We start from the raw sequence: 13,871 nt of genomic DNA, 5'->3' as shown, positions 1-13,871 counted from the left end.
TAGAATAGCCCAGTATTTGCCGCTTTAGGAATCTTGCTTATCTCTGTATGAATTGGAGATGAATCATGTCAGAAAACAAAAAGCCAAAAACACACTGCAAGGAATGCCAAAAGTCCTGCCAACCCTAAAATTCAAAGTAATAACTAGCAGACTGGAGGTCTGCAAACTATAGGCATTCAAATTTAATTTTTATTTAAGCCTGACAATATCACTGGCTTTGGTTCTGTGCACTGAGAAGGGATTCTCTTTGTCTGTTTCAGCTTGAAGAGTAAATACTGGGTCAATGAGCAGAGGTAAGAAACCAATTCACAGATTAAGGCGGTAAATAAAGGAACAATGTATTTCTCTTTAACCAGGAAGCCTCACAATGTTTCTGCAAATGGGCAAGGGGAATTGTGGCAGATAGATAGTGTAGAACAAAGAGATGGCTTCTGTGGGAAATAGGCTGGGGATCAGGAAGGGCCTTATAAAGACAAGGGGTTATATTTGTTTGAACTCCCCGCAGGAGATGAAGGCAAGAGGCTCACAATGGAACTATCAGAGCTTTATTACCTACAGGAGTCAAACTCATGAGAACGGTGTGGTGAAAAGGTTCAACACAATAGTACAGTATATTGTAATAGTGCAGTGACCCAGCTCTTTCAGTGCCACAGAAAAAATACAAACCCTCCAATAAAAGGATTTGAGTTGGATGAAACCTAGACACCAGCCCATCAAATACAGAAGTAACAACCACAATTCCTCCTGCCTGCTCTGTACATGTGCAGTAGTTATAAACCAGATTCCACTAGTTCACTTAGGTAGAGATATCAGCTAAGCCCAGTGTGATGTCTACACTGCAGTTACTGAGCTTAGAAAGAATCTGGTTAGCCTGAAGCATAAAATTATTTCATTTTTCACCAGCAATAGGAGTTCACTTCAAAGATAGCAGCTGGATGACTGCCTTTCTTCATGGAATATCTGCTTGTTCATGTGCAACCATTGCTTTCTATGGGATTAGGCTTCAGTTCATCTTGTGCAATAGTATTTATCATTATGGAGTGCTGCCTGGTACTGACACTGGTGAATAACAGCTCCTCTCAGAGCATCAGAAATTTTAACTGAGGTCTATGCTGTCCCTAGTCCTCCATGCAGTCTAAACCAATATATGGCAATTATCTTGATTTAAAGATTTTGTTCTATAGTAATCACTGTTTTCTCCAAATCTTCTATCTAAATAATTTTCTCAGGATCCTGGCATAAATCTCTCAGAAACAGATAGAGCTTCTATTATTTGTAAATAATAAAGATATATATATATTATATATATTATAAAATATTATATATATAATAATAAATATATTTTATATATATATATATATAAAATAAAACATAAAGACCTAATGCAACTTGTTAGAAAAAGAGTAGAAACTGTTATACCTGAAGTATGTGATGTATAGAAATAAAACCTGCATTAAGTGGGGTTTTAGTATTTCCATTAATGTACAGTTATGGGTGTGTGGTAGGAGTTATTGATGATATTTTTCTCTTTACTAGATATGGAGGAATTTCTGTAGGAGGAAGACTTCCAGTCCTTCACATTTCTGGAGATCAAATTATTGATTTTTTAAGTGATCTTGGCCAAATGATGAATGTGACAGGAGTAAGAAAGATTTTTAATTTTGTTTTTTTGTTTTTTGGTCCCTTACTAAAGCATGGTTACTGCAGCATTAGATTTCACCTAGAGCGCTGATCTTTAGCTTTTTCTTTTTTGTTTTAGGGACAAACTTCACTGGCTGCTGCTAAAGAAATCCCTAATTTCCTTAAATACATGGAAACTGAAGATAATATTAAGGTATTTGCTGGAATTAGTCTGCTAACTCACAGACTTTCTTGACATAGACTTCAAATTATGAGAATACTGCTGGTGGTATTCCCAAATGCAAGAAGAGCTGAAATTATACACTTTAGAAATAACTTGGTATTAACCCTGTATCTCATGTTACAGGTAATTCTTACTCATAGTATTTCAAATGGGAGATTTTTTAAAATCATTTTCTTAGTATTACTTGCTATCCTAAAAACTTTGAGTAGCACACTAAATCCTAAAATGTGGTTCTATAACATCCCGTGACAGTAGTTGTCCAATGCTTTTAAAAGCATAGTATGTGAGCTCCTCCTGCATTACTGTGCCTGGGAACTATGAGTTCCTGGTGCTGCATTCACCCCTGCCCACCAAAGCAGATAAAAGGCAGCCAAATCTTCTCCCATAGCTCAGTGAAGGCTTCTTAAATTAATCCATGATTTCTGACTCTTTCAGGTGTGGTTTAACAATAAAGGATGGCATGCTATGGTTAGTTTCCTCAATATAGCAAATAATGCAATCCTCAGAGCTAATCTGAGGACTGGCCAAGCCCCTGAGGAACATGGGATCACTGCTATAAACCATCCTCTGAACCTCACCAAGGAGCAACTCTCTGAAGTCACTGTGTAAGTCTGCTTGTGCTCTGCTTCTGGCTTTTACCCCTCCCTCACCTGGCAGCTTGCAACTTCCAGCATACTCACACTCTGAGGAGAAAGATTTCAACTGACAGAATGTGGAAGCTGTTCTCTGAAGTTTTTATTCTAAACAAGAATATATTCATGTCTCATTATATTCCCATAAGAGTTCATTCCCATCCCACATAGGAACTATGAACATTAGTTATACATTATTGCATGTTTCTGTTGATTCCCAAGCACAACGATTCTGAAATCTTTGTTCATGCTCCAAATCCAATACATTTACTTCTGAAATAAAACATGTAATAAAAAATGGAATGAGAACTTGTCCATAATTGACTACAGGTCAAGTAGTTAACAACCCCTCTCCTGGTGCCAAGGACAGCACGCAGGTAGATTTTCAGTGGCATGTAGTAGGGTTGGTGTATTCCAGATTCTGAAAGTCATAATTTCTTGAAAAAGAGATCCCTAGAAAGACAAGAGTTTTCACTCTCCTATTAAGATCATAATTCAATGAAACTGAAAACTTTGCATTATAGCACAGAGGCAAAATCTGTGCTTCATCTCACTATCTTCAACTTGCCTTTTTCTCTTTTCCCTGCTTCCAGAGCACTTTGGCTATTGTGCCTAAATGTCTTGTTTGAGATGCCCCACATGGAAAGGGCTGTCAAACTGAGTCATATAAAGCAAGTAAAAGATCAGGGAATAGTGCCTTATTTGTTAGCTACGATCCCCAAAGCAACCTGGAAAAGTTGTTTTTAAACATGTGTTTTAGTACATGTGTTTTTAGCACATGTTTTTTAGCATATTTAGCTATTCACATTTTGGGGAAATCTTCTACTTAAAAAGCAGCCTTGCTACTTCTAGATCTTAAAGCACCCTCCAGAGTCCCCAAATGCTAATATAGTGTTGCGTTGCATCCATTCCCTTGCTCACGGTCCCTTCTTGTGCTCTGTTGTAGACTGACAACTTCAGTGGATGCTGTTGTTGCCATCTGTGTGATTTTTGCCATGTCCTTTATACCAGCCAGTTTTGTTTTATACCTGATCCAAGAACGTGTAACAAAAGCCAAGCACCTCCAGTTTGTCAGTGGTGTGAGCCCTGTTATCTATTGGGTAACTAACTTCATGTGGGACATAGTAAGTAACTGCTGGTCTGACTGACAGCCTCTGATTATCCTGGGTGTGCATGAACTGAGGGCTAACCAGTGAATCAAGTGAAGGTGATTCTAAGCATTGCAAAGCATTCATTTCTTTTAAGTGTTTCTCAGAGAGCATGCTTAGGATCTGGCCTCTGAGCTAATTACAGATGTAGAAATCAATTCAAGTGAACAACTCATTAGTCAACTAATGAAACTGTATTTTTTATAGTCTTAGGATTTCCAGTCCTTACAACTGAATAAATAATAAAGTACAATTTACTATAGCAGGGAAAAGCCTCATTGCCTTGTGCTAGTCACTCCTGTCCTCTAGAAGAACCAAAACATATTTCAAGATATTCAAGAAACCTAAGTGGGGAAGATTCACAGCCTGGTGAAACAGTATCTATGGCCTGACAAAATAGTCTAGGGTGTCTAAAATGGCATATTCATTTAGGTCACTGTATTGTGGTCACTGTGTTATTCCAAAAAGTTTTATACCACAGGTCCAGACTTGCTTAGACAGGGCTCAGCTTCCCTCCTGGTACTCCTCCAGCCACTTGGTCATAAAAGAGAAAATTCTTTGGTTGGCTAAGGCATAACAAGGGTTGGTTCTCTGGCCTTGCCTTTGCAACCAAGAAAGCAACCAAGGAATTATGCACTAAGAAAAGAATGAACATCGAATTGAAAAAAATTAGACAGAAAAGAAAATCAGTATTTGAAAAGCCCAAAACTCTTCAGGATTTGGAAGGTGTTCTCTCAGGAGAAGTTAAAGCAAAGCATTATTTTAGTAAATGAGGGAAAAGAAGCAGATCTCAGAGTTCTTGTTCCCTGCTGTTCACAGCAGCTTCCTTGTCAGGAATTCTGCTTGGCTGTTGCCCTTGACAGCATGATGCAAAGGCATTAAGTGGTGTTAGCGGTTCTGTGAAACGCTACCTCCCATTCTGCATGGGAATTCTGTGCATTGCAGTAGAATAGTGCTACTAATACCACACAGAGAAATGGAGCAGTGGCCAAGCATACTCACACTAGTTTCTTCCCAGGAATGTGGCTCAAGTAACTAGCTTTTCCATCCTACACAGCTTTTGTTTGCATCACCAGAAACTGCACTTCCCTTGCATACCCATGGCCCCTTTTTGTGGGAAGCAGGCTATGAAATAATTGCTTCACAAACCATAATCTAAGAAACAACAATATATGTTGTATTTTTTATGAACAGTACAATAAAAGATGTCTTAGAGAAATGCTGAATATTGCAGGGACCTATCCAAAAGGTTCAGTGTGACTAGTCTGACTCAAATTCTGATGTTCCTCAATATTAAATCCTTTTGGAATGATATGTAGGATCTGGATATGTTTGCAGCCCTTCTCAGGTCTTACACCTTGTGCTCTGACAGGTGAATTATGCACTGAGTGCTGGAATGGTTGTGGCTATATTTGCTGGATTCAACAAGAAAGCATACGCCTCTCCGACCAATCTCCCTGTGCTCGTTGCCTTGCTGCTCCTGTATGGGTGAGTGTTCAAGGTTATTCCTGCAGGTGGGCCCTGTCTTTCACATAGAAGTGACTTCCTGTTACTGAGCTCAGTAATTAGTGGAATCCAGCTTTGAAGAATAGCACTGAGTGGATCCAAAACAGGTTAAAACTGGATTCTTCTATGGGATATTTACAGAGTCTGTCTGGCCACATGCTGCAAAAGAGATTCTTTAGTCACTTCCTGCCTTGCATTTTTAAGTATTAAATGTGACCCATACAGGAAAATATATTTGTTCAGTTTGCTGCTTTCTTCCTTGTACATTGTGTAGGAATTTAGTGGTTGTTCATTTACCACATTCACAGTCAATACTAAAGTATCTTTCAGCATTCAGCATTTCTTTGTTTGTCCTTCTTGGTCTACAATCCACTGAAATGTGCAAGGATACCTGGGGTGATAGCCACCCTGCTAGCATTAAGTTTTCTCAATTTTAGCAGTGTCTATTGCCCTGAATTTTAATAATAATAATTTTAATAATAATAAAAAACCACTAAGCATAAAAAAATCTTATGTAGTAACCAGGGAGAAAATACTGTGGTGGATTGCTGGTTGGTTACACCATTTTGTTACACTTCGGATGGGAAGAAAGCTCAGCTTTGCATTCTCTTTAGGCCAACTGACATAATACTGAGAAGTTATCATAGTTTTTTCTATTTCTTGCATGCAGATGGGCAGTAATTCCCATGATGTACCCTGCTTCTTCTTTCTTCAGTATCCCCAGCACTGCTTATGTTGCATTGTCTTGTATTAATCTCTTTGTGGGAATCAACAGCAGTGCCATTACCTTCATCCTGGAATTATTTGAAAATAACCCGGTAAGTAATGTTTTGCAGTGGGTTGATGCTGGCTGGATGCCAGGCACCCACCAAAACCTCTCTCTCACACCTCTCCACAGGGGAGAGAAATATAATGAAGGCTTTGTGAGTTAAGGAGAGATCACTCACCAAATATGGGCAAATATTAGGGATACTAGTTGAATTTATTATTAAAAAAATGAGAGCAGGATAATGAGAAGTAAAATAAGATCTAAAAAAATCACCTTCTCCCCAGCCTTCCCTTCTTTCCAACTCTACCTCCTCCCTGAGTGGCACAGTGAGACAGGGAATGGGGGTTATGGTCAGTCCATCCACCAGTTGTTTCTCCCACTACTTAGGCAGAGAAGTCCTTCCCTTCCTCCACTGTGGGGGTCACTTCCACAGGAGACAGTTCTCCATGAACTTCTCCAACATGAGTCCATCTCACGAGCAGCAGTTCTCTGCAAACTTCTGCAATGTGAGTCTATCCCACAGGCAACAGACCTCCCCAGACTGCTGCAGCATGGGTCACTCTTCCACAGGGTGCAATCCCTCAAGGACAGGCTGCTCCAGCATGGACTCCTCTCTCTATGGGTCACAGCCTCCTTCTCAGGCATCCACCTGCTCTAGCATGGGTCTCTTCCATGGGCTGCAGGTGGATCTCTGCATCCCTGCGGACCCCATGAATGGCAGGGGCACAGCTGCCTTGCCATGGTCATCACCATGGCTTGCAGAGGAATCTCAGCTCCAGCACCTGGAGCACGTCCTCCCCCTCCTTCTCCACTGACCTTGGTGTCTGCATAGCTGTTCCTCTCACATATTCTCACCCTGTGTTTTTCTGGCTGCAATTATAACTGCAGAATCAATTTTTGGGTTGATTTCTTCTAAAGTATATTATCACAGAGGCATTACCACCATTCCTAATTGGCCCAGCCTTGGCCAGCAGCACATCCATCTTGGGAGCTGCCAGGGATTGGCTCTGCTGGACATGAGAGAAGCTTCCAGCAGCTTCTCAGAGAAGCCACCCCTGTGGCCCCCCCATTACCAAAATTTGGCCATGCTCGATACATGTTTTCATTGCTCTCTGGATTTAAAGAGGTGTGCAAAGAACTTCCAAGCATAGACATCCCTAACAGTAACTGTCCTTCTCTACCTTGCCATTTTTTCTGGCAGCAAACAAGTGAGAAACTTGCTGAGTAACTGCAGGTACAGGTGAGCAGAGTAACCCAGAGAAGTGACTCAGAGAAATTAATATCTAGGGCTGCACACACAAGGAACAACACTGAGTGTTTTTTATACCTACAAGCAAATGTCTGTATACTTTCACAGTTGGGAAGGTCAAGACATGGCACTTTGTGCTTTCTTCTGCAGCTTGTGTTGTATGGGAAGATGTAGATGGTAGCACTTACTCCTGGTAGTTATTGTGTTAGAGGAGATGTTCTGCTTAGCGTAGCATTTTGAGAATTGCCTGAAAATTATTTACCACCACCAGAAAGGTGATAGAATACAGCAAGTGCCAAAATTAGTTCTTAGAAAGGCTAAGAGATCAGTTTACAAAGTGCTGTCGGCTTGTATGTGCTACTATCTCACAGGATAGTATGCACCCCACAGTGCTCGTATGCTATTGCCTCCACAGTTGTTGAAGCTCTGGCCACTACGTTTGACACCCAATCTGACAGCAGACCAATTAGCTATCATTACTGATAGTGCATTTTCAAACACTCTGTGCTGATCAAAGCATTTTTATTTGCTGCAAAGGAGAAACAGATCTGGGTTAAATATATGTTTTCAAGAGCCAATTTGACAGTACTTTCTGTCTCTGCTTGTCCTGCATTCACAACTTGATGGCACAGGGTTCAATCTAGTGCCATTCAGACTACAGGACATCAGGGCAGCATGGTTACCTCTCAAAACATGTCTCTGTTGCAGCCACTATTTCCATGGGGAAGATGGCCCTTCTGAGGATTCAGTGCCGATGCAGCTTGACTGCTGCTGACACTTAACTCTGTTTCAGGCATCTCCTCATTGCACCAACACCCTGGTGTAGTCATGCCCAGACACCAGCACTTGTCAGTATTGTGGCAGCCCTGACTATTGTCACGGCTTAATCCCATGTCAACCAAGCACCACACGGCCACTCACTCACTCACTCTGCAATCCAATTCCCCACCTCATGGAATGGGGTAGAGAATCAGGCAATTAAAAGTGAGAAAACTCATAGGTTGAAATAAAGACAGTTTAACAGATAAAGCAAAAGCTGCACACACAAGCCAAGCAACACAAGGAATTCATTCACCCCTTCCCATCGGCAGGCACATGTTCAGCCATCTCCAGGGAAGCAGGGCTCCATCACACATAATGATGACTTTGGAAGACAAATGCTGTAACGGAACATTCCCCTCTTTCTTCTTCTTCTCCCAACATTATGTGCTGAGCATGACTCCATATGGTCTGGGATATCCCTTGGGTCAGTTGGGGTCAGCTGTCCAAGCGGTGTCCCCTCCCAACTCCTTGTGCACCCCCAGCATCCCTGCTAGGGGGGTAAGGTAAGGCACAGAAAAGGTGTTGTCTCTGCAAGTGCTGCTCGGAAACAGCTAAACATCCCTGTAAAATAACATCCCTGTTGTGTTATCAACCCTTTTTTCAGTGTAAATCCAAAACACAGCCCCATAGCAGCTTTACATATTACCACCAGAATTCCTTTACCTCTGCTACATAGGGAAATACTTCATTACAAAGACTAATTTCTCCCCCCATTGCCAGTTTTTCACAAGCACCTTGCCTGGTGCAGTGTATGCCAGGATTCTGCTGATTGTGTTTTATGTTGGTTTGAGTGTAACTTGGTAAGTACTCTGTTTTCTCTGTTTTAAGAACAGAACATCCAGTTTCTCTGACATGACAAAAAACTTTTCACTTAGGTTGCTATGTTTTCTTAAACAGGTCTGATTTAAACAGATTATATTGTTTCTGTTTCTTACAGTCTTTGCTAAAGTTTAATAAAACATTGAAAAATGTGCTGCTTATCCTCCCACATTTTTGCTTGGGCCGTGGACTCATTGACTTGGCCATGAACCAAGCTGTGACTGAAGTATATGCAAGGTTTGGTAAGTAAAGCCAATAAGAAACAAGTTATGACAGGGTCACATGTCCTGACCTTGGATGAGATGTTTGGAAGGATTAACTCAGAAAAGTAGTAGAGGTTTCTGAAATTTTCACCTCTTCCAGCATCAGATGGATGAGGAGTATGAAAGTTCACCCTCTCTGAAGGAATCTGATAGTGCTGCCAGAAGTCCATGGCCCAACCAGTAGTCTACTCTGGAAATGAACCCATTCATTCAGTGTCAGACTCTGGTGTCTTTTTATCCTTTGTTTGGAAGACCTTAAATCATTACAGGAGGATTTATTTTTTCATTTCATTTGAATACCTCAGTTAATGTTTAAAGCAACTGTTGTTCTTCAAATGCATTCTCTTGGGATATGGTTGTCTTTGATATCAGATAACTTATTAAAAGAACAGTCATGCAGCAGAACTCATCTGTTTTTACTCATAACATGTGTGTATTTTCACACAATCCATGCAAGTTTTGTGTAATGATATCCACATTAGTGTCTATTCAGAGAGATTATATTTATTTTTACTCCCGTGCAGCAGCTGAACTTGGAATGCATTTTGTTAAGAATCTTTCTAAGACTGGGAAATTAAAACCATTGCCTGGTCATGAGCAAATAAAATACAGTAAATCATTATGATTATGCTTTTTGTTCTGAGAAGCAGAGGGGTTTTTCAGCAGTATTTCACCTTCCTTTCTGGTGCTCTTTCTCCAAAGGTGAGGAGCATGTTTCTGATCCCTTTCAGTGGGACTTTGTTGGAAAGAACCTGGTTGCCATGGCTCTTCAAGGAGTTGTGTTCTTCATTCTGAATCTCCTTATGCAACACCATTTGTTCTCCACAAGATGGTATGTCTAAAAGTTCTATTAATGTTCCTTTATTAAAAGGATGACTATCTTCGTTATTCTCTATATCCTTTTTTTCTTTTTCTTAATTTTTCTCTAAGCCTTTTTTGCTTTCTATTTACTTAGCTGATCTTATCTTAATTTATTGATATCCTGATTCAATAAAGTATTTACAAATCTGCATTATCTTAAGAGTATTTAAAAATATTTTATTAAAGGAATTAATTTTCTTGAATTAAGATTTTAATGTAATTTTTTAGTTTAAGACACTATAATAGTGAGATTATAAAATTACCAGGAAAGTTTCCTCAGTAGTGTCCTCAGTACCAGTCAGGCTAGCTACTAGCTAGTACTATGAGGTACTAGCCTGACATCCCGAGACAGCAATTCTAGTCTAAGGCACAGGACAACTGAATCCTGGACATTCTGTGAACTTCCCCTCTTTGCTTTACAAATGCGCCTCCCCCTTGATGAAAACAGCCACCTACCGGCTGTGAGTGGGTCATTCACTCCTGTTCAAGATTGCCAACAAGAGCAACAATTGGTACAATTACAAAAATACTGTCTTGCAAAGAGATCTACTCAAAACCTCAACTTCCGTAGAAGAACCATCACTAGCTACTGAGAGTAGCCAAATAGTGAAAGCTGTGGCCAAGGGGCAGGTTATTGTCATATCAGTGACTGACAATGCATGTTCTTTTGAGCAAGCCATTTCCTCCTTTTTTAGCATTTAGAGATTAACTTTAAAGGTCAAGGCTTCTCCCAACAGCAGGAATACTCAAGCCAATGTCACATTGTGACGTTTCAACCCCACTGCTTCCACCAGTCACATTTTTGGCAGCAGATTAGCCACTGTTTTACACTGTTATTCTAACTGAACCCAGGGCAACTCAGTATCTTGGGGTTTTCCAGGTTTGCTGAGACTGCCATGTCACCTATTATTAATGAAGACGAGGATGTTGCAGAAGAAAGAAAAAGAATTATGAATGGAGGAAACACAACTGATATCTTAAAATTACAAGAACTGACCAAGGTAGTATTTTGAGAAGAGTGAAACAAATATTTACTCCTGTTTTAGTTCTAAAGTTGCCTTATCCCAATAGCATTGAACTAAAAAGTTCAGATGATTTTCATTCCTGTAGATGTCTTGAAATAGGAACTTTCCTTTTTTTTCCTCCCTCCATCAATATAGATTTATGCAGGTCAACGCAAGCCTGCAGTGGACAGACTCTGTGTTGGCATCCGTCCCGGAGAGGTAGGTTGTTCAGTAACACTAGATTACATTCCATGGATCAGTTCAGATTTTATGCCCCTGCTGATTTGCAAGTTGGAAATATTAAAGAATATGATAACTTTTGCAATTTAGTGCTTTGGCCTTTTGGGAGTGAATGGCGCTGGCAAAACAACAACATTCAAAATGCTGACTGGAGATACTGATGTGACATCTGGAGATGCTGTAGTGGCTGGCAATAGGTAAGTACCTTAAAAAAACCCCTGTGACAGTCCATTTACCAGCATCGAGCTGTCCAGATCACCCTCTCAATGATCCAGCAGCTTTATGGCACCGAGATCACAGCTAACACACAACTGTATTTGATACCTTTAACACTCTTGTAAAATCTGTGGGTAAGTTGTAGTAATGCTAACAGTGGGACAAGGCAATCATATCTAGTGGCAAGAGTTCCCAAACATAAGATAACCCATCCAACAGGGTATTTTGATCTGAGCTTTGGGATTTTTCTCTGGCTGTTTCTAGCATCTTTGTTTACACAGTGCTGGCATAATGTCGTAAGTTATTACAGTGTGATCTGGTATGCACTTATGTTAGTTTACTTCCAGGATGTGTGCCTTGGCTTGTTAGGTGTAGTTGGGATTTGACTGATTGTCCACTGGTGTGAGTTGAACAGTAACTTTCTCGTTGCCAGCACCCTGTTCTAGGTGACTCTGCCCGAGCAGGGTCAGTGGACAAGATAACCTCCAGAGCCCCCCCATTCTGTGATTTTGTACTTTTCCTACTACCATCGAAGTGTTAGCCTTGTGTCCTGCCTGTCTGTTGCTAGTGACCACACTCTGAGTTGAAATAACTGCTTTTTTTTCTTCTAAACACTGTTTTAAAAAAATAAGACCTGGGTGGCTTTTTAAAGACCTTCTCATTAAGTTAGCCTATACTTTAACAAGAAAATGGTTGAGGGGAAATGGGCTTACACTTTTAACCAGGACTGAGCTGACTTAAGGCAACAATATACTCCTTGCTCTTATGTACAGACAGGTATTTTAGTTGGACATTTTATCAAGAAGAATTAATTCTCCTCTTACAAGAGTTGTTGCCCCAGAAAATAAAGATTTTATTTGAACTGTTCTTTGTCTTAGAGCTAGTATTACAGAACTACAACTCTTTTCTTTGTTTCCCTAGTATATTGACCCACATTTCTAAAGTCCACCAAAACATGGGGTACTGTCCTCAGTTTGATGCCATTGATGACCTGCTCACAGGACGAGAACACCTCTACCTGTATGCACGCTTGCGGGGGGTTCCAGCAGAAGAAATCAAGAGGGTAAAGTAGTCTTGCTTTTGATAGCTACAGTGATATTTGTGATTATTAACTGTGTTCTTAACATGCCAAGGGCCAGAATTTCCAAAGTGGACTTGTTATTCTGTGTATTGAAGTCCTGGGAGTGGTTTCTGTCATTTGGACAGTTAAGTAACAAGACCACACTATCAAATGCAGGTTCCCAGGCATTAATGGTACTTGCAAATCCGTGGCACCAACAGTGGAAGGCTAAAGATGCAATTCCTGTGACTCAGAATGGCAATGGTTTCTGTTTTGCTCTTGTCTTTAAAGCTGTGTATGTATTGGAAAGAAAACATGAAGAAGATTCCAGAAGAAAATAATTTAAATCATTGCACAGATAGAAGTCTACAGCTGAGGCTGCTTTATGGCTTTCCCTCAGGTAGTCAGAAGTCCCATCATCATCATAAATATTTTGTACTTCTCGGGTCCAGTTCTAAAAGGAATGTGCTAAAACCCAGCAGATTGTCATGTTTCTACCAGAAGAGGGATGTATCAGCAATCCTGTTCAGCAATTAGCTGCTGTGTGAAATAGATGGTCTTTCTCACAGGTTGCTGAATGGGGCATCCAGAAGCTGGGACTTCCTATGTACGCAGACCACCTGGCAGGGACCTACAGTGGTGGCAACAAGCGCAAGCTCTCCACTGCCATTGCCCTGATAGGCTGCCCACCACTCGTCTTGCTAGTAAGTGTCATGGAAACACAGCCCTGGGCTAGTTCAATATAACATCTCATAACACTACATGCTGAAGAGCTACAAAGGCCTTGCAAGCTGCTTTCTGCCCGCAGCTTACAGCTACTTCAGTGTAATTTCGAGTTAATTTCCGGCATAGACTGGGATGCATAACTATGTTTCCAGTGGATTGCAAGTGATTGCAAAAGAAAGACCTTCAACATTTTTCTCAATGTGTTGAGAAAAAAATCTATAATCCAGAAAAATCTGAATTTAAACCATTGTTTAGTTTCAGTTGGCCTTTTCTTGTCAGAGTGTAGCCACTGATGTAAAAGATGATCTTCCAACATATAAACCTGGCTGCTTTATCCAGAAGAACAGAGGAAGATAGCTACCCTTTTGCAGCCTTTAATATCTTTGGAATAAATTATACAAATTATACTAAACTATACAAATGCTGAAATGTAGTTCTTGCCAAATAAGTGATCAGATAATTGCATATCAAAAGGGAAATTCTATATGAAATTACTACAAAAATTATATTCTACCACCTTAATTTGTATGTCTATGACTTTTAGTCAGTCACTTTTGTAAAATCTATGAAGAAGTGTTTTAATACATTGTAGTAGCATGGTTCCTTGTACCATTTAATATGCCTTTACATGTATTCTGCCTGTATGTAGTAAACAGTCAGATAAAGTGCTTTCTCATAATTTCTTAAGACAA

General features: G+C 40.3%; 1 protein-coding gene across 9 annotated transcripts in view; it reads left to right on the top strand.

Annotated features, from left to right (window-relative positions):
• ABCA4 (ATP binding cassette subfamily A member 4) overlaps nucleotides 1–13,871 on the top strand; it is an 86,669-nt gene that overhangs the window by 60,402 nt on the left and 12,396 nt on the right. For all 9 annotated transcript variants that reach the window (XM_010409143.4, XM_010409145.4, XM_010409141.4 and 6 more), the window contains 14 exons: nucleotides 261–293; nucleotides 1,537–1,642; nucleotides 1,760–1,834; nucleotides 2,300–2,469; nucleotides 3,443–3,620; nucleotides 5,017–5,132; nucleotides 5,821–5,968; nucleotides 8,928–9,051; nucleotides 9,775–9,904; nucleotides 10,814–10,934; nucleotides 11,094–11,156; nucleotides 11,268–11,374; nucleotides 12,315–12,456; nucleotides 13,023–13,157. In XM_010409143.4, coding sequence (XP_010407445.2) covers nucleotides 261–293; nucleotides 1,537–1,642; nucleotides 1,760–1,834; nucleotides 2,300–2,469; nucleotides 3,443–3,620; nucleotides 5,017–5,132; nucleotides 5,821–5,968; nucleotides 8,928–9,051; nucleotides 9,775–9,904; nucleotides 10,814–10,934; nucleotides 11,094–11,156; nucleotides 11,268–11,374; nucleotides 12,315–12,456; nucleotides 13,023–13,157 — 1,648 coding nt within the window. The remainder of the gene's footprint in view (nucleotides 1–260; nucleotides 294–1,536; nucleotides 1,643–1,759; nucleotides 1,835–2,299; nucleotides 2,470–3,442; nucleotides 3,621–5,016; nucleotides 5,133–5,820; nucleotides 5,969–8,927; nucleotides 9,052–9,774; nucleotides 9,905–10,813; nucleotides 10,935–11,093; nucleotides 11,157–11,267; nucleotides 11,375–12,314; nucleotides 12,457–13,022; nucleotides 13,158–13,871) is intronic.

This window comes from Corvus cornix, chromosome 8 (genome assembly GCF_000738735.6).
Source record: "Corvus cornix cornix isolate S_Up_H32 chromosome 8, ASM73873v5, whole genome shotgun sequence".
Taxonomy (NCBI): domain Eukaryota; kingdom Metazoa; phylum Chordata; class Aves; order Passeriformes; family Corvidae; genus Corvus; species Corvus cornix.
This window is presented reverse-complemented; position numbering and strand designations above follow the sequence as displayed.